Source organism: Chiroxiphia lanceolata, chromosome 19 (genome assembly GCF_009829145.1).
Source record: "Chiroxiphia lanceolata isolate bChiLan1 chromosome 19, bChiLan1.pri, whole genome shotgun sequence".
NCBI lineage: Eukaryota > Metazoa > Chordata > Aves > Passeriformes > Pipridae > Chiroxiphia > Chiroxiphia lanceolata.
In genome coordinates, this window is record NC_045655.1 from 6,521,446 (window position 1) to 6,540,250 (window position 18,805).

Here is an 18,805-nt window from a genome sequence, read left to right on the forward strand (position 1 = left end):
CTTCTCTGCAATGTAGTTTCAGTGGGATAGAAATGTAAGGTGGGAAAAATGAAAAAGGAGCTTTGTATGATGATCAATGCAGTAACCACAGAAAGTAATTTCAGTTAATTAGGAGTTGATGCAAGGTGGTTGTGCCCCAGTAAAGGAGTAGAAGAAAAACCCTGATAGAGGAGATGACAGCATGGGGATGAGAGAAAAAAAGTCTTCATGAAGTATCAAAGCAAAGGATGCAACAGTAAATCTTTCTTTAAATAAAAGTCAATATAAGCAAGTGAGAGAATGCAGAACATGGGGAAAGAAGGAGAGTGAGAGATGAGCAGAATATTACAGAGATGTCAGATGAAATCAATTTTTTTGTGTGTAAATGTCAAGTTGCAGTCACCATCAATTTGCCTTTGTTACAGAACTGGCTGTTCCTGAACTTGTGAGAATTAACTGCCAGAGAGAGTTAATACAGAGTTCCTGTATTTTAAGGAAGAAAGAGCATTTAGGGTAGATGAGGGGAATTAGGAAGGGAAGGGAATTTTGATATATACTGAGTGGAGAAAGAAACTTCAGTTGAGAAAAGGAGAATGTCAGAGTTTGGTCTCAAGGAAGAAAGGAGACATATAATTACTAGAAAACCTTGGAGGAGAAGAGGACTTGAGCAGGGAAGGTAGGTCGTGTGACCAGGAGCAGGGCATGGATTAAGGGGTGGTATCCCAGGGGCTTTGTGGGGAAACCAGAGGGGGCTGGGGGGAGCTGTGGGTGTTCACAAGCCATGTGTGAGTGCTGAGGACAGCGGTGGCAAAGCAGCAGCTCTCAGTGGAAGGAGAAGTATCACTGGAAAGGAAAAGGTCAGGAGGACGCGACCGGAATAAGAAAATTCAGCATGAACTTTTCCCCTTTGCCTCAGGTATGCGCATCCTGGTGACGCTTCTTTTGGACACGCTGCCCATGCTGGGGAACGTCCTCCTCCTCTGCTTCTTCGTCTTCTTCATCTTTGGCATCGTGGGAGTCCAGCTGTGGGCAGGTTTGCTCAGGAACCGCTGCTTCCTCCCTGAAAACTTCAGCATGTGAGTCCGGGTGGGCAGCACAAGTGTCTCCCCAGCCTGAGTGAGTCTGTCCCTCCAGGTGACAAGGATCTCTGGTAGAAAGCCCTTCCCTTCTGTAAATGCTCCCTGCTCCTAAATGCCAGCACAGCTCCTGCTTGGGCACACACAGCCGGAAAAGAGCGAGCTGTGACAATTTGCCATTTGCATTTGCAGGCTGTCCTTAACCCTCAGCTACCCCTGATTGATAAAAGCCTCCAAAAAACCCCCTGAGAATGGGAGTTCAGGCTTTCTAAATTCAGCATATCATTAATGTGTGACCTTTTCTGTGTGGAGACGTTCAGGTCTGAATCCCATTCGGCAGCTGTTGAGTTTATTGGCACAGTATTTGTAGTCCCACCTGAACCCCAGGGAAAGCGGATGGAGCTGCCATGCATTTTGTGATGCTGCGTGCTTTTCAGTCACAGAGCAAGAGATAGTCCCCAGTTTGAACTGTTAATTTTCACAGATCCCTGGATGTTAAGGCCAAAATGACTATTGTGATTGAATGGGCACCCAGTGCCCTGGCCAGCCAACTTGCCAAATGTAGGAATGTTTGAACAGTTGTTGAAGTATCTGGTAGCCAACAGCCTCTTTCAGACCAGAATTTCCATACCTGTTCTCGTACCTACCTGCTTTTTTTTTTCCAGCACCTCCCTCCCTTCTAATGCTTGGGAAAGGGCAGGTGACTGCAAAACTTTGATGGCTCTGCCAAGCTCTGGCACCTCCATCACCTTTCAGTGGATTGTTGACTCTCCAGAGTTGATCTGGCTGGATTCACACCTGGATGGAGGAATCCTGCAAGCCCAAGGCCTCTTTCTTGCCACACAGCAGGGTCATGCTGCTGCTGCTGTAGCCAGGTTGGCTCGGGTCTGGAGCTGGCATGAGGCACCTTCTGTCCTCTCCCAGGCATCTCCTACTCAACTTCCACCCCTCTTGTAGGTCATGCCCTCGAAGGGCGGTTGGGAGAGTCATTACCAGGGCAATGTTAAGTAAGTGGCAGCAGAACAGGGAGACTTCACCACCGAGTAAATCCAATAGAGCCACAGGTTTGGGTGCTGTTTAATTGAGCCAGAATTCCAGGGGTTTAGATAGGCTTTGAAGGGTATTACAGGCAATTCTACAGGAATTAACTGGGCTGAACTAGGCTTAAAAATATCTTTGCAAGCTTTAGTGAGAGTCCTGGCAGCATTAAGGAGATAGTGTGTGCGGAGCAAGAAGCCAGTTTCTGGCTGGCCATGGGTTGTTTCATCTCCCTGAAGAGCATTTGTGCCTGGTGTGCTGTGGTAAGGCCACCCTCAGAGGGAATTTAGAGCTTATCTATGGGCTGAACTGACACTGTGAAATGCACATGAAGGCCCTGTCTCTGGTTTTCAGGAGTCTTGGGAGGTCCTTGTACATAGAGTCTCCCCAAACAATTCTTAGCATCTCCAGGAGGACAGGAGATACAGGAGCTTAAACTGACTGATATCCATCTTACTGCAGCAAAGACATTTCAGAGAAGCCCTGTCAGGCTGAATCCTGTTCTTAGTCTCCTAAAGTCAAAGCCAGAGTGCTTCCAGATGGAGTGACTCTTCATAATGCCATCAGAGGGGGTTGCCGAGTGGTCAAGTGCACTGCCTCAGCTTCCTAAAACCCATTTAGGGACATCAACTCACCCTATGGGGCTGCAGAAAATCCAAGAGGATTCCTTTTTTTTAAAAAAAAAAGCTTTAAGATCCAGAATAACAGGCTGTGCTGTTACAGTTGTTTCCTTGCCAGATTGCCCACGATTGGTGTGCAAACCCCAGCCCTGTCTGGACTCTTTCAGCCCCTACACAGTGGATTTGGAGCGGTACTACCAGACAGAGAACGAAGATGAAAACCCTTTCATCTGCTCCCAGCCCCGGGAGAACGGGATGCGCTACTGCCGGAGCATCCCAACGCGGAGGGAAGAGGGTCTGGAGTGCACCCTGGATTATTATTCCTACAACGACACCACCAACACGTCCTGTGTCAATTGGAACCAGTATTACACCAACTGCTCTGCCGGGGAGCACAACCCCTTCAAGGGAGCCATCAACTTCGATAACATTGGCTACGCCTGGATCGCGATATTTCAGGTGAGCCCTGTCTGCTAACTGTCACAAGGTGGGCAAACAGGCAGTCCTGCCCCTCAGCACATTCCCAGGGACTTGTAATTGCACTCCTGGGGGGCTGTTTTGCTCCAGGGAGCACTTACATAGTAGCGCCCAGGTGCTCAAAGTGTTACAGTTTGATGCCTGATTTGAAAACGTCTCCACCTCATGTGCATGGGCAAAACCCTCTGTGCATGCAATAAGACTATGCTGACGTGAGACAGAGCCTAGAGATTGCTTTTCTCTCTGCAAAATGCAGTAGTAGCCCTTAAGTCCAGCTGGGAAAGGGCTGGATTTAGCCTGGGCAACTGGTAATGTGGCTGTTGGCATTGATAGGAGCAGGATTTGGCTCCTTGGTGTCTTGTACTGCACCAGGACCAACTATGGGGTGACAGAAATGACCCAGCCAGAAGAAACCTTGCTTGTGCACTTGGTGTGGTAACTGAGCTTTGACAGGTTTGCTTTCCCTTCTTGTTTCCACCAGGTCATCACGCTGGAAGGCTGGGTGGACATCATGTACTTTGTCATGGATGCACACTCCTTCTACAACTTCATCTACTTCATCCTCCTGATCATTGTGAGTGGCCTCGGGGGAACAGTGGGGTCCTCCTGGCATTTGGAGAGAGCAGAGTGGAGTGACCCACGGGAACAGGGCAGAGAATAGAGTGAATATAAAAGCTGAGGTAGCAACCAGCCTGCTGGGAGACACACAGCTTCCCTGTGGCATTGTGCTGCAGCTGCATTTTGCTGCAAACATGAGGAAGGGAAAGAAGGATGTGCTCAAGCTGTGGTAGATGCTGATGCTTCTACTATTTCTCTGCCTGTGCTCCAAGTTTCTCTCTCTTACTTTCCACCTTGAATTTAAGTTTAAAAGTAGGCAAATTTCACCTGGTCGGTTTTTGAGCGCTGGAAGGGGAAGAGGCTGCCCGAAAATTCCCCCATATTGATGAACCCATCTGGCTGGGTCCTTGATGCAATGGGGAAACAGTCCCAAACTTCAGAGAGCACATTAAGAAAAGAGGGAAGAGATTACTGCCCACAGCCCACCCACACTTCTCAGCATCATCTGAGACCACCCACAAAGGAGCCAACAAAGAGTTTCTATGGGGTGGGCTCCATGTTGGGCTTCATCTATGCAATCAGAATTGTCTACAGTGACTGACTGAGCTCGTTGTCTAGACTCCCTTTATCGTCAAGGGAGAAAAATAGGTGCTTTAAGGGGGTGATTCATCTCCTCTGAAGGTAGACATCCAAAATAAATTAGATGCATTGCAGACTTGATGCGCCTATTTCTCTCTTGACTCTAAAGGATCATTAGGTGCCTCACTCAGATGTAGCTGAGATAAGTGAGATGAGTCCTTTTCTTGCCATGTAATTGGACTGAGTCCAGCAAAATAGCTGCACATTGTCCATTAGGTCATTGTGGGGGTTTCTGCTCCTCATCAAACCGGGACTCAAACCCTGATGACAAAGTAGATGGTCATTTAGTCCATGATGCTTTTTCTAGTTCATCTGTCAGCTTCCCCAAAAGAGAAGCAAACCCCTATTCTCAGCATCCCTGAAATGACGGAGAGGAAGAGCAAGCAGTACTTTTCCAGATGCCGTGCGAGTAATGTTAGCAGAGTGTGATAGCCCGTTAGCACGTCAGTAATTCCCTGTGATCCAGGCTGGGCTCTGCGGAAGGCAGAACCTCATGAAAACCTGGTTGGAAAGAAAATCTCCAAGCTGTGGGTACAGACTGCTGATGCCCTTGCGTAACAGTCACCCGCAAATCCCGTTAGCAGGGGAAAGAGATCTGCTCGCAAGCTGCCCACACACTGCCAGAAAAAAAAACGCTCCTATCAGGAAGGCTCAGTGCATTCATCGTAATGCCACTAATTGTGATAATTACAACCGCTGTCTGCGGAGAGAGAAAAACACCATCTTAAAAGAGCAAGAGCTTTTTGTCAAAATGATCTTCTCCCGTCTTTGATCTCTGTCGTCCTCCGTGGAGGGCTGGCGTGGGAGTCCCTGGGGCGGGAGCTCGGGGGGTGAGTCAGCCCCCCACGGCCTGGTGGTCCCCGTGGGTGACGTAGGGGATGAGGCTGGCTGGGGTTTGCCCCCAGATCCTTAATCCCTGCAGGGTTATAGGGTAGGCGTGGCTGCTCCAAAGTGGCTGATGGCTCCTGTCCCCTTAGGTGGGCTCCTTCTTCATGATCAACCTGTGCCTGGTGGTGATAGCGACGCAGTTCTCCGAGACGAAGCAGCGCGAGAGCCAGCTGATGAAGGAACAGCGGGTGCGCTACCTGTCCAACGCCAGCACCCTCGCCAGCTTTTCAGAGCCGGGCAGCTGCTATGACGAGCTCCTCAAGTACCTGGTTTACATTGCCCGAAAAGGCAGCAAGCAGCTCGTGAAGGCCTACCGGGCGGCAGGCGTGAGGATGGGCTTCCTCACCAGCCCCGAGAGCAAGGCAGGGGCTGACCGGCACGCCAGGAAGCGCCGGAGCAGGAAGAGGTCTTCCGTGCACCACCTCATCCACCACCATCACCACCACCACCACCACTATCACCTGGGCAATGGGAACCTGCGGGCACCCCGTGCCAGCCCCGAGATCAGCGATGTGGAGACCAGCTCGCTCCACAACGGCACCAACCGGCTGATGCTCCCCCCCTCTGCACCAAACTCCCTCGGGGCCCCCAGTGCCTCTCCCAGCAACACCGAGTCCGTCCACAGCATCTACCACGCCGACTGCCACTTCGAGCCGGTGCGCTGCCGGTCATCCCTCACGCAGCCAAGCCTCGGATTGCCGAGCCCAGAGGGGATCCCCAAGAACATCATGGGCAGCAAGGTGTACCCCACGGTGCACTCCAGTACCTCCCATGAGATGCTGAAAGAGAAGAACCTGGGGGAGGCAGCGGTGGGTGCCGGGAGCAGCACCTTGACAAGCCTCAACATCCCGCCTGGGCCCTACAGCACCATGCACAAGCTGCTGGAGACACAGAGCACGGGTGAGCTGGGGGCTGGATGTCAGTCTGGGGTTGCCTTGCAGAAATACAAGCTGTGACCTAATTCCTTTCTCTGTCTGGATTTTTGCAGGGTTCTTTTCAGTCCACGTTACGGAGAAAGGCGATGGCTTTCCAGGTGAGGCAAACAGGGGTCCTCTGAGCTACCTAATACCTCTTATAATCAAATCCAGGAGAGAGGTTTCAACCTCCCAGACTTCAAACTTGCAAGAATCCAAGGGAAACGAATGTTTTCAGTGAATCCATTTTCATTCCAATTCCTATCTTGTAGGGGACTCACAAGAGAGCTACAGAGGGACTTTTCGCAAGGACGTTTAGTGATAGGATAAAGGGGAATGGCTTTAAACTGACAGAGTGTGGGTTTGGATTAGATGTTAGGCTGAAATTCTTCCATGTGAGAGTGGTGAGGCCCTGGCACAAGTTGCCCAGAGAAGCTGTGGCTGCCCCATCCCTAGAAGTGTTCATGGCCAGGTTGAACAGGGCTTGGATCCACCTGGGATAGTGGAAGGTGTCCCTGCCCCATGGCAGGGGGTTGGAATGAGATGATCTTTAAGGTCCCTGCCAACCCAAACCATTCTGTGATTCTGTAATCTCTATGCTCCCCCCAACCAATTTATTCTGCAATTAGAGGGAACACTCCCCAAATCCTTGCACTTCCAAAATCAGTCAGAGGTTGAGGATGGACACCTTCCAGATCTGAGCCCTAACACATCCCTGAGCACTGCATAGCTCTGCTCCTGTGGGAGACAAGGCTCAGAGAGATCGAGTGTCTGCTTTGCGTGAGTGCTCAAGGGCAGTCGCAGATACAGAGTATTAAAATCTGCTCAGGAAGCCCATAAGAGTCAGACACCAAATCCAGCTTTCCTAGATCAGGGATTTCATACCTTCACCACAAGTTGCTCTTTCCCCCTTCACATCCTGAGGTTTGGGAGTTTGAGCCAGTGTAGTCCGAGCACTTTCAGCCTCCAAGAAGTGTTTGTGGCCAAGCTTTCTGAGGCAGTCAATGCCTCTTCCACCCCACTGCAGTGGCACTGACCTTTCGAGCCCAGATCTGTGCAGGGAAGAGACCAAGTCCTGCCCCCAGCCCAGCTCTGCGCAGAGACTAAACACACAGAGCTGGGCTCTGAGTTGGTTTAGCACTGGGTTTGCATTTGCACTGCTGTGTGCTGCCGTGCAGCAGATAGCCTCTCTCCTCACAGCCAGCTGGTGGAAATTTTGGGGAATATCCTGCTGGTATTTTCACCCAGGAGACACCTGGCAGCTGCCATTGTGGACAGCGTGTAGAGAGGGAAGCTGGTGATTTTGGAGCATCAGCAAAGAGTGGGAGCAGGAAAGGAATCTGCTGGCAGCAGCTCTCCCAGTAATTCCAGTCTGGAGCCTGCCAGGGCCAGGGAAGCCCATTGCTTCCTCCTGCCCGTAATGGCCAGAGGTATAATGAGGTGGGCTAGGGGTCCTGGGCTGGAGTGGTGTCTGCCTGGCGGCAACAAAGAGGGCTTCATAACTGGGGAAAAGGCATTGTGGAGCCCAGGTTTTAACCCAGCAGGAGCCCTTTTCCCGTTAGGAAATGTCTATCATGTCAAGGGCGACAGCTTGGTGCTAACAGGGTCTGGGGGATTGCTCCTGTGGCTGCCCACAGTCGTCTGTCCTGGCTGATGGGCTACCCTTTCCCTGTTGGCACTTCAGGTCCCTGCCAAAGCTCCTGCAAGATCTCCAGCCCCTGCACCAAGCTGGATGGTGGCTCCTGCAACCCCGAGAGCTGCCCCTACTGCCTCACAGCGCTGGCCGGCGAGGCCGAGCTGTCGGACAACGAGACGGCCGACTCGGACAGCGAGGGGGTCTATGAGTTCACACAGGATGCCCACTACAGCGACCAGCGGGACCCACAGCGGGGCAGGGCCCGGGCCAGGAGGGCCAGCCGGGTGCTGGCCTTCTGGCACGTGGTGTGCGAGACCTTCCGCAAGATCGTGGACAGCAAATATTTCGGCCGTGGGATCATGGTGGCCATTCTCATCAACACGCTCAGCATGGGGATCGAGTACCACGAGCAGGTGAGTGCTGCCTGGGCGGCTCCTGGTGCTGTGGGGATGTGGGTGGTTTAACAGATCAGAATCTGGCTGCTGGTGGGATGTTTTGGGGTGAGAGGCGTTGGAATGCCCTGGGAAGGCTCCCAGGATAGAGCAAAGCAGGCTTTTTCCCTCTGAGCCTGCTTCCAGCTTGCAGTAATCACCTTGACCGGTACCTGTCTATGTGAGCTCCTACATCCCAACCCTGCCAAGGATGCTCAGCACTGTGGCCAAGACCACCCGTCACCTGGGCAGCACCAGGTGTCGCTGGGTTCTGTGGTGAGGGGAGCAAGGAGAGGGAGCAGCTGTTTGCCACGGGGTCAGTGCCAGCCCAGCAGTGCTATGCCAGTGGCTGTGGGCTCCGGGGTCGCTGCAGCTGCAGGCAGGGAAGTCTATTGAATTTGTGCTCCCTGGAGAGGAGGTAACAAATGGCTTTGCCTCCTCAGTGAATGCTCCAGCAGCAGCATGCCGAGTCCAAAATAGACTCATCGCTGGCTATTCCTCCGCTCGATTATCTGAGTCTTTGCAGGCAAGAGGCTGCCTCTGCTCCAGCCTCTTGCACACTTGTCACCTAGCAGAGCTCTCCCTATATATAGTCATTAAGAAAAGGAGTTGCCACGTTCCTCTTGAAATGGCTCCATAAGGATGACAAGAGCTCTGCTTTGAGAGAGGCTTTGCATACTCTGGCCTCACGTGGGTTTTGTGACTGCTGCTGGGGCTCACCTGGCACGGTGCCCTTGTGGCACGGTGCCTCAGGCACGACATGTCTTGGGGCTGCAGGTTTGGGGTAAAGAGTTTATTAGTGGAGATGCTGAGATGCTGCAAAACCTTGTTACAGACCCCTCTGATATTTGAGGGCTCCCAGCATGGTGCTTCTCCTGGGGTGCTAGAGCCTTCCACTCCCAGACAGACACAGCTCCCCCAGTCCCAGCACTGGTCTTGGCTGGGAAGTTGTTGCGTTTCAAGTCATGGCTGTTCACTTGTGTCCCTTCCTGGCATGTTTCACGTTTGCTGAGCCGCTCATGGTTGTGCACAGAGGTGTTTCTCCCACAGCTCCCAGTGACAGCGGTGGTGACTGCAGATCAGCTCCAAGTTCCCCTGTCCTCCTGTGGCATTAACGCCTCAGTGACCGAACACTGGGGAGATGTGGCTGTGCTAAATGTGTTCCTTTGAGCCAGCAGCTTCCCCCTGATGCCCTGATGCAGTCTGGCTGTCTAAGTGTTGTTTTCAGTACACATTAAACAGCAACGCGCTCCAAAGTCCTGCAGGTTTCACCTTCATCTGCTGCCCTTGGTGGGAGCTCTGCGGGGAAGCTTGAGTGATTCCACCTTTATTTAATAATCTCAGGAAGATCATCTCTGAAGGCGCTGGGGGGAGGTGGCTCGCAGAAACGAATAAACAATTATATTGCTCCTTTGGCTGGAAGGTGAAAGCAGATCTGCCTTGTCTTTGCTGTGGCTGTCCAAGGGATGGATTGTCAGGGCTTGTTTCCCTTTACCAGGAGCACCTTTGGGAGATGCTGGTGTGGGCTCCCACTGTGCGTGTACCAGGGGGACCATCCCACTGGGGACGGGAGGCTGAGCAAGCTCCCATCATCAAACACCCTAAAGGCAACACAGCTCCTTGATTCTTTGGCTTGGGAGAAATAGGGCAGGGGGGTCTGGGTCTCTGCCTGGGCCAGTGGTGAGTCCCAGAAAACAGCTGGATGCGAAGATGAAGATTTTTTGTGGCGGTTTTCGGGTAACAAGGGTGTAGGGAGCTGATAAACGTGGGGGGACTCCAGACGCTGTGGGTGGTTGCTTTCTTTAACAGTATTTTCAAGCTACTAGTGTTCCAGATTCCTTTCTCCCAGGCATTTGGAGGGAATAGCGGAGCTTGTTTTTATTAGTTCATCTGCTTGAAGTGGTGGCAGAGAACAGAGAGGTGTTTTTTTGTAAACTCAGGAGGCTTATGGTCGGCAATTTCATAATCTGACAGTTACGAGAGCAGGAATTAGAGGGGTGAAATGCTGAACCAGGCCTTTCTGCAGAGATTATAAACACCAAAACGTGAATTTTTTTCTTTTAAAAGAGCCTTTCCTAAAAGTGCAAGTGATCAACTGTGTCAAATTTATCTTTACTGGCTGATGTTTGCAAAGATGTGAGGGGTCTTGAAGAGTACTTGACTCTATGACTTTCTATATTAAGCTCTCTGCTTATTTAAAGAATATTTACCTCTTGGGCTTTCCATATGCCACTGTGGCCCCACCAGGCTATATTAGGGTAAATATTTTGAGGACATGTTTTAAGGTGCTAAAAACCTTGTGTTGTTTAGCAGCCCTTTGGTACAGAGGAGAGGACACACTAGTATCTACTCTGTGAGAGGAAGGATGGGCTGGAGGTTGCTCAAGAAGGAAGAGGCTTCTGCCCTCCCCATCTGTCCCCAGCAATACTGAATGAGATTCAGCAGCTCTGGGACCACCAGAGCATCCTGAACTTCAAGACAGGAACTAGTGAGCTGAGACTGTCATTCTAGCCTGGGAGAACAGTTTGCTCCTCTGGAGGTTTGATGTCTCACCTTGGGACAAGCAGCCTGGAGGGACCTACTTTTCTCCAAGGAAGATACCTGGAAGACTGAAACAATCTTTCAGTCACTTGCTTAACAGACTCAGCAACCAGAGAAGGCCAGGTTGGGATATGTAGGACAAGAGTGGTTCTCTGAAGGCACATAAAAGTGAGTGGCAACTGTGAGTGTGTTGAAAACACTGGCTCCCACCTCTTGCTGTTTATTTGTATTTACCCATCAGTCAACCTGACCAGACTGAGCACCCATGGCCAGGGGTGCTGGGTGCTCATGCCAAAGGCAGTTCATGTCCCCCAGAGCTCCTCTCCACAGAGCACCTTCCACGGTAAAGTCATTGTCAACACATGTTTTACCCTCGTAGGGCTGAGGCTTCAGGAGCTGGGTTTCTTCTTAAGTTCTTTTTGACATGAGCTCACTGACTTTCCGTGGTGGTGCATTGGCGACACTTTCTCACTCACCACCAGGTTGTTTCCACGTGGTTCCTGCACGTGTGTGAGCCACAGATACACCTGACTGGGCATAACTCTGCGTTTCCTGCCCATCCTCCCCACCCCACCCCTCCAGCTCCAGCTCCTGCTGTTCTCCTGGTGGCTGGGCCGGTGGGAAGGAGGCAGAATGGTGTGAGGTGCTCAGCACTCGCCACGTCGCGGCTGCTGGGCAGCAGTGTGAAATTTTCCATCAGGGGAATGACAACCAGGTTGCCACGGATTATTAATGTGGCTGCTAAATAGCTTGTTTTTCTACAGAGATGAAGCAAAATGCAGGTAGAAACTCTTAGCTTTGGGTAGAGGAATATAAAGGTGATTTAAAGGTAGACTCCAGGGGATTTTAAATACACTGTTGAACCAATTGACTGATTCGCCTTAGGGAAGCTGAGCCTCTGCAGCACTGTGGGTTCAAACGGCTGGGGCTTTGCAAAAGCCTCTTCTGCCATAGAGCAGGAGTAAAATGTGCTGCTAAACCAGAGGGTTTCTTTGCTGCTTTCCCCCCAGCCCTGGCTGTAAGCCAGGCTCTGTTCCATAATGTGCTGCTTTTATTTTCCTTTTTTTCCTCCAAGTCCTTTCTTGGAGTGAAATGCAAAGGCTTTAGTACAAGGCGTGATGTTGGACTCCTCAGCAGGGGAAAGAATTCGGCAAGGGCTTCCTTGAGGAAGGGCTTTGGGGTTTTGTTTTTGTTTTTAAAATCTGGTTCATATTGAGCTGCCTGGCTGTTCCGAGTTTCCTTGTCTGAACTCACATTGTATGAACTATACCCTACATATTCATTTGTTTAAATAGCACTTGAATTTCAGCCGCCGTCTCTGCGGTGTTTTGCCATTGTTAACATAACAAGAAAGAGACTGGAGAGTCCTGCACTGGCCTCCCCAAAGCTGCAGTTGGTTCAAATCCCTGGCTGAAGCTTGTGTGGAGTTGGATCTAGATTGATCCGACACCCTGGTGTCTCTGAAGGAAGGAAGAAGAAATTCATTCAGACCTGTGGGGAACCTTTTGTTAATTCTTAAAAGCAAATTGGAGAGGTGGCAAGGGTGAATGACTCTGTGGGACAGCACCCAAGGAGAAAAGCTCATCATCCATGGGGGCCAGTTCTTCAAGGAAGTGGGATGAGGCAATGCCTGACATCCCCCCAGCATGAGTACAGCCGGTGGAGTACCCCCAGCTACAGCAAGGTGTTGTAGGGATCTACAACGCCACAGTGCCCCAAGCCAAGGTGTGTAAACTCCTTCTGCAGGAGACAGGAGCAGCCTTAGTCTGTGACAGTATGTCAGGCTGAATTCCTGGTGCATCCTGCTGCAGGGGAGTGTGCAGAGTACAGATGATAGAGAGTTGTCACTGGTAACATTATGATCTAATAGCTGCTGCAACACAGAAATATCAACCATCTGTGCCAAGGAGTCAAAGGAAACCTTGCTGGCATAATGCATTAAAATGTCTATTTGTGTAAACAGTTGAGGATGGAGAACATGGGAGTCATCTTAATCAGTGTCAGAGAACATGAAATTTTCAGGTAACCAGGATGATGGAGAGGGGAGGTGAAGGGTTAGAAAACTTGCCAGTGTGGAGCAACCATTAGGCTGCCAGGTTCAAGCATTAATAATAGTCACCCAGATGGTATTTAGGTACTTCTACCTGAATTCAATGTGCAGGGAAGAAGGTAACTGAAAATTATTAGCTGTCATGACACCCACTGATTGATTTCTCTTTGTGGGAGGAAAAGTGGATTTTTCCATGGAGGAGTGGTGTAAGGGAGCTGGGCAGTGGGAATTTGACAGGCTGGTGCCCCTCGTCTTGGGGTGCTTGAATGCCCCAAGTTCTGGACAGGCTGGAAGGCAGCGGTCTGGATACCTGTATGAGCACTGCCTCAGAAGATAAGGGCATCTTTGGGAACAGAAGCTTCTAGGACTTGGTGGTCAAAGAGCATCCTAATTTCCACCAGTTTCAAGTCCAGTTGAATGTTTTGCTGGTGGTGGAAGACAGATGTAGATTTGTCGGGCACATGGAGACTGCTCCTTTGACATCTATGTGACATCTGTGTGCCAAAACGAGATCTTGCCAAGTGCTCATTCACCTCCCCAGAAGGCTGTGGAGGATCCAGGGATCAGCTTCAGGTCACTCTTGTCTGGCTGCATAGGGCACTAATGGGAAACACTGTGTCCCCTCCAGCCTCCATGGCTCCATGCCAGGTCAATCCAGGATATCTGAACTTTGGCTTCTTTGGTCTGCAGGGATTTGTGTCAGGTCTCCAGGTCAGGATGGAAGGAAATCCTTTATTTTTTTTTGGTAAAATATTTTTCATATCTCTTGCACCTCTTTTGAGTTGTTTCCTGAGAGTGCAGGGACTCAAAGACCTGTCCTGCATCCAGACAGCACCTGGTGCTGCAACCAGGGGCTCTCTGCATCACACACCATTGCAAACCAGTGCTGTACCCCTTAACCTTCCACCCTGTCTACCTTACTGCAACTGGGGCCTTAATAGTACAGCCCAGCTTTTCTCTGTGGTGTAATTTCTAATTTGATGAATTCCCTGTATGAATCTGATTCATCGGGCTTTGTTTCAGAAGGGCACTTAGGCAGGTGTGTGCATCCCTAAATCGAGGAGACAGCCTTTCCCTGGACAACCTCCTTCTGCCCCGGGCTCTTCCCGGGAGCTCACCAGGTCTCGCATTCATGCACTGTCTTCTCTTCCTAGAGGAATCTGCACTTCCACTCGGGTGCACATCCCATGTCTCTATTTAACTCCATTACACATCTCTCCAGCCCCATGCCAGCTGGTCTCAGCCAAGCGATCAAAGCCTTGGCAGCGCAGCGAGGCTTTCCCTCCCTCGGCGCCTGCTGGCTTTGCCCAGCGCAGGGCTTGGAGCTACCTGCAACTTAATTTCTCAGCACTCCAACTGCATAGGGCACTCCCAAGGCAGGAAAATGAGGTGCCCTATAGATTCGCACGTGCTGTATTCAATTAGCTCCCGCTTGTGCAGAAATTACTCTTATTAACGGCTTGTTGTTGTTGTTGGAGACTGGAGGAGTCAAGTCAACACTAATGGAAGTCAGAGCAGTTAATCACTAGAATCTCTGACTTCAAAACCAGCTCTCTGTTTGTTATTGGGGGTAATTCTTTTTATGGACCTTGGGGGGGATTCTCCTGCTTCTCAGGGATTTGAAGGGTTTACGAGATCTTGTAGGAACTTGCGTGTTTTAATTGACTCACTCACGAATCTCCTCCAAGGGGTAAAAAAATACAGGGATGCCATGGCCCTCTTAGTCATTAAAAAATGGTCTGTGCGTATAAAGCAGACTTTATTCTGGTTCTGGAGACTGAATGATTTGAAAATTTAAATGAGATTTCATGAACCTGGAAAGGGTATTTTTTTAATCAGATAATTCAGTTCTCTGCATGCTTTAGCAATGAGACTGTGGATTCCTTGACACCTGCTAAAGTTTTCTTCAGCTCCCTGGTTGGGGAGGCATAAGTGTCAATCCTTTCCTGTTAATTTATTTCAGAGGCTGGAAATACTCGAGCTGCCTTAGATCCTATCATTACAGCTGTTGTTTCAGCTGCCATCCATACCCTTGTGTTATCTCTGCTCAGGCAGCGTTGAGAAGAGACTCCAGCTCAGTGAAATGGGAAAATGATGTGTGCTTTCAAAACTCACTTCATCCTTGTATGGATGAAAAATCGCTGCTCTCTGCAGATAGCCAGGCGCTTCTCTCTGCTCCTCCTTTGATTATTGTGGTTGTTCCCCTTGGGTGGGAGCCAGCAAATTCAGCTAGAGCATCTGGAGCACCCTCAGCTTGCACCAGCAAATGCTTTTATCTATAAGCGCTTCTGGTTGCTGATTGTTGGTGATTTCCCAGGGATCAGTCCATTTTTGTCCCCAGTTCTCCCGGCAGAGGTTGGTCCCTGTTGCCACCCATGACTCTGCCCTGCTGCTGCCCCTCATGTTCTCACAGAGCCCACCCTGCTCAGCCCCCAGTGGGAGCAGGGACAGGAGCTTAGCACTTTTTCCCTTGTCTCTGCTGGATTTCAGCACTTTGTTGCAATTGGTTTTTTGCTGACGTTAGGAAACGACCGGCTTTTCCCCCATGGACGTCTGTCAGCATTAGAGATAGTGTTACCAGCATCAGAAACCTGGGTTCAGCACAACTGTGCAGGAGCCCTACAGTGACAGCCTTTTACTTTCTCTTTTTTTATTTCCTCCCTCCCCCTGGTCCCTTCTCAAGTACTAATGGGGAGATAAGTTTCAAACTTGGTTTAGATTAACCAGAAATAGAGGGCTTTAAATCTCAAGTACTTACAAGGTGTGACCAAGTGGAAATGCAGCTTTTGTTCGGCTTAAGCTCCTTCGAAACCTGGGCAGAGGGATGAGCTAGTACATGTTTTTCTTGCATTTTCTGGGATAATATTCATCCAGAAATCTCAAGCTGAGAGAGATAAGGAGTTCGGGGAAGAATATCTGCTGTGCCTCCTGAGAGTGGTTAGGAGAGCCCAGCCCCAGGGCTTGGTGGAGGAGAACATGGTCTGTGCATCTTGTTTATGGTCCTGGGCAGTGATGGTTTATGGCAGTCCCTTCAGGGTGGGTTGATGTGGTTCTCTGTCAAGCCTGGGGCTCATCCCCTCATTTGCACCCCAGTCTCAAGTGAGACAGGAGGTGCATAGGAACATATGGGCAGTCAGGGCCAGGGAATTTGGTTGTTGGCCACGGTTCCTCAGTAGGGATGTGCTGTAGAGGAAGGCCTTGCACCAGAAGGTGCCATGTCCACAAAACTCAGCTCTTTCTCTCTGCAGATGTGGGGTGGGAAGGGACATTTGACTGGAATGGGGAAGACTGGGTGGAAGGCGAGGAGATTAGTGGCAGTGGTGGAAGGGGAGTCCCTCCTGTGCAAACAGCTCTGATTTCTCCGAAATGAAAGCTGCTTTCCTCCCTTTCTTAAAGCATTACTTGCCATGGCATGAAATATTCAGCCTTCATTCAGCCCGTAAGAAAATCCTCCATTCCCATGCGGTGAAGGGATGAAACTGGACTTGTTCGCTTGTCTGTCAAAGTCATTTCCTTTTAATAAATGCTTATAAATCCTGAACATCCCAGCAGTCCTCCTCCCGCCCGCCGAGCAGTGAGCACGCTGCCCTTTCTGCGTCTCCAGCCCCAGGAGGAGCAGAGCAAAAACTGCTACTTTCTGAATTGTTTTCTTTAACCAATTTGGCAAAGGATGAATAGAGGAAGCCTATCAGTTTGTGGGGCTCTGATGAAGCACGGCTCAGGTTGACACTGCTGGACCCAGGACACAATAGTTAGAGCCTGATACCTTTTAAGGAGCCCCAAAGACAATGAATGTCATTGCTGAAAATATGCGTGGCTTGAGTTTCTATTTATAAAGTCACAAGCAGCTCTGGAGCCAACAGGAGCTGTATTTACTGCACCAAAGTGGTGTTTTGGATGGCTGTGGCTCGGTGGGTGCACCGAGGCAGGGGGAATAACATGGATGTGATGAGGGCAGTGCATGGAGAAGGCTCATGGGTTGACTGAGGACACAGCCATGAGCTATCAGTGATGGGGAATCGAGCGTGGGAAAGGGCAAAGAAAGGGCACCTCATTTTGTTAATTAAGAACTGCTTCTGTTCATCACAGTTTCTTGCATTTTGCCCCAGGACTTGTAGTCTGGCTCCTGTTTCGAGGTGGACCCAGTGCACGCCTGCACCCACGTGGAGGGTGGAGCGGATCTTAACAGAGCAGTGTCAGGTTGAAAATCCCCATCTCTGTGTGACCCATTTGATTTTTTTCATATGTATATATATTAAAAATCTGCAAGTGATGAGTCAGTAAAACGTTGTTGGTGTTTCCTGTGAAATAGCTGAGGTCGCTATTTTCTTTCTGTGTTATTTTTCCTTAGTTGCCATGGTAATGATTTCAGAAAGGTTTTATTCTGCAGCCGTTTGAATGGGTTAGAAGTTTTCACGGTCTTCTGGATCCACTCACAGAAGCAGAGTGATATCATAAAGATATCCCTTGGGATCAGGAGGGATCTGCCTCCTGGCTGGTCGCCCCATCCCTCCCTCTGTGTTGAGACAGAGTGGTTTTTTCTCTTTCATTTTATTGTTAGCAAGATAGATAGGAAAGACCCTGCGGTGCTTTTACTCTTTTGTGCTGGCATCCCAGGGGCAGAGGCTGAGCAAGACCAGGCTTGGCTGCAGCCTGGAGCTCATGCATGGGCAGGGGGGCTGTGGGATGGATGGATCTGTGCCAGCCATGCCTGTGGGTGCAGGTCTGATGATGATGAAGAGCCTGTGCCCTATATGGGTCACTGCTGGAGGAGGGCAGGAGTTAGAAGCCTTGTAAGCTCTGTGCACTCTCAGGACACTTGGTTGCACTTCATCCTGCGGCAGGATTTGTTTTTCAGGAACTGAGGAACACAGCCCTCAGGGCTTGCACTTTTCATGGCCCCAGCCCCCGTCCTCACCTTTTTCCCCACTCGGTGCCTGCAGCCTCACTTGCTCAGCAGGCACGTCGGAGTCCTGTGCACAGGAAGGAGTAGCATGTCCCCAGCTGGAAATGGACCACATCCCTTCTGCCTTCGGAAAACTCACTCGTGAGCTTCTACTCAGTTTTAAAAAGAGGAAAAAAAGGAAAGAAATGTCTTACAGCCTGTTTCCGAATGCTGAAAAAGGGCAAGGTACTGGTGCAGCTTTGAGATACCTCCTGAGGCACCCTGGGGACATCTCTTGCCTCCTCCTGTTCACCCCTGCAGTGCCCTGCTTGGTGCCAGACAGCCCTGCCTGAATCCTCTAGGCAGGGTTCAGAGAGCATTCCGTCCTCACTGCCTCCAGTTGTGCCCTGCCAGGCGGGGTTAGGGCTGGGTGTGTGCCCGGGGCTCACCTCCTCCCGCCGCCTGCGATGCCGTGCGGTGTTTCTGAGCGATGCTGCCCTGTCTGCTCGTATTTCATGTGCTGCCAGAGCTTGTCAATGTGCTGTTTGGTACATCAACAAATCGACACTACACAAACAGAAAGCTAACAGGGAATGATTTATCCAGGACAACACGTCTGTGTGTCCAGCAAGGCGAGATGTCCTGGAAACAAAATTCAGTGTTTACCGAGGATTCATTGGAAGAGCTGGTGTTTCGTGCCACAGCTGAAATCGTGCTTGGATCTCACTCTTTCTGGGTGTTGCTTGTTTAATCATAGGATGCTTTCCTTTTAATTAGTCACTGCTGCTACTGATGAGAGAATTAGCAGACTCTTCTTTTAATGGAGAAGCTGAGGCTGTGGCAGCTGTGCTGTAATGGGAGTGGTGGGCAGAAGCTTTGTGCTGCATAGAAACCCCAGGCTGTGCACCTCAGGCTCTGCTTCCTGCAGAATACCCTTTTTAGGGTGGACCTGGAGGGTTGTTTTTTTCCACACAATATATCATTTAGTCAAAGGAAGGATGTTACCTCCCCCAGCTGCTGTGTTCTGGCCCTCAGAGGGGAAAGCTGAGTGATTTTTCCGTCTCTTTTCCTCC

The 18,805-nt window shown here is 50.4% G+C and overlaps 1 protein-coding gene across 17 annotated transcripts in view; it reads left to right on the plus strand.

Moving 5' to 3' along the window:
• CACNA1G (calcium voltage-gated channel subunit alpha1 G) overlaps nt 1-18,805 on the plus strand; it is a 145,791-nt gene that overhangs the window by 55,867 nt on the left and 71,119 nt on the right. For all 17 annotated transcript variants that reach the window (XM_032706433.1, XM_032706448.1, XM_032706449.1 and 14 more), the window contains exons 5-10: nt 896-1,055; nt 2,881-3,172; nt 3,672-3,764; nt 5,365-6,175; nt 6,264-6,308; nt 7,874-8,238. In XM_032706433.1, coding sequence (XP_032562324.1) covers nt 896-1,055; nt 2,881-3,172; nt 3,672-3,764; nt 5,365-6,175; nt 6,264-6,308; nt 7,874-8,238 — 1,766 coding nt within the window. The remainder of the gene's footprint in view (nt 1-895; nt 1,056-2,880; nt 3,173-3,671; nt 3,765-5,364; nt 6,176-6,263; nt 6,309-7,873; nt 8,239-18,805) is intronic.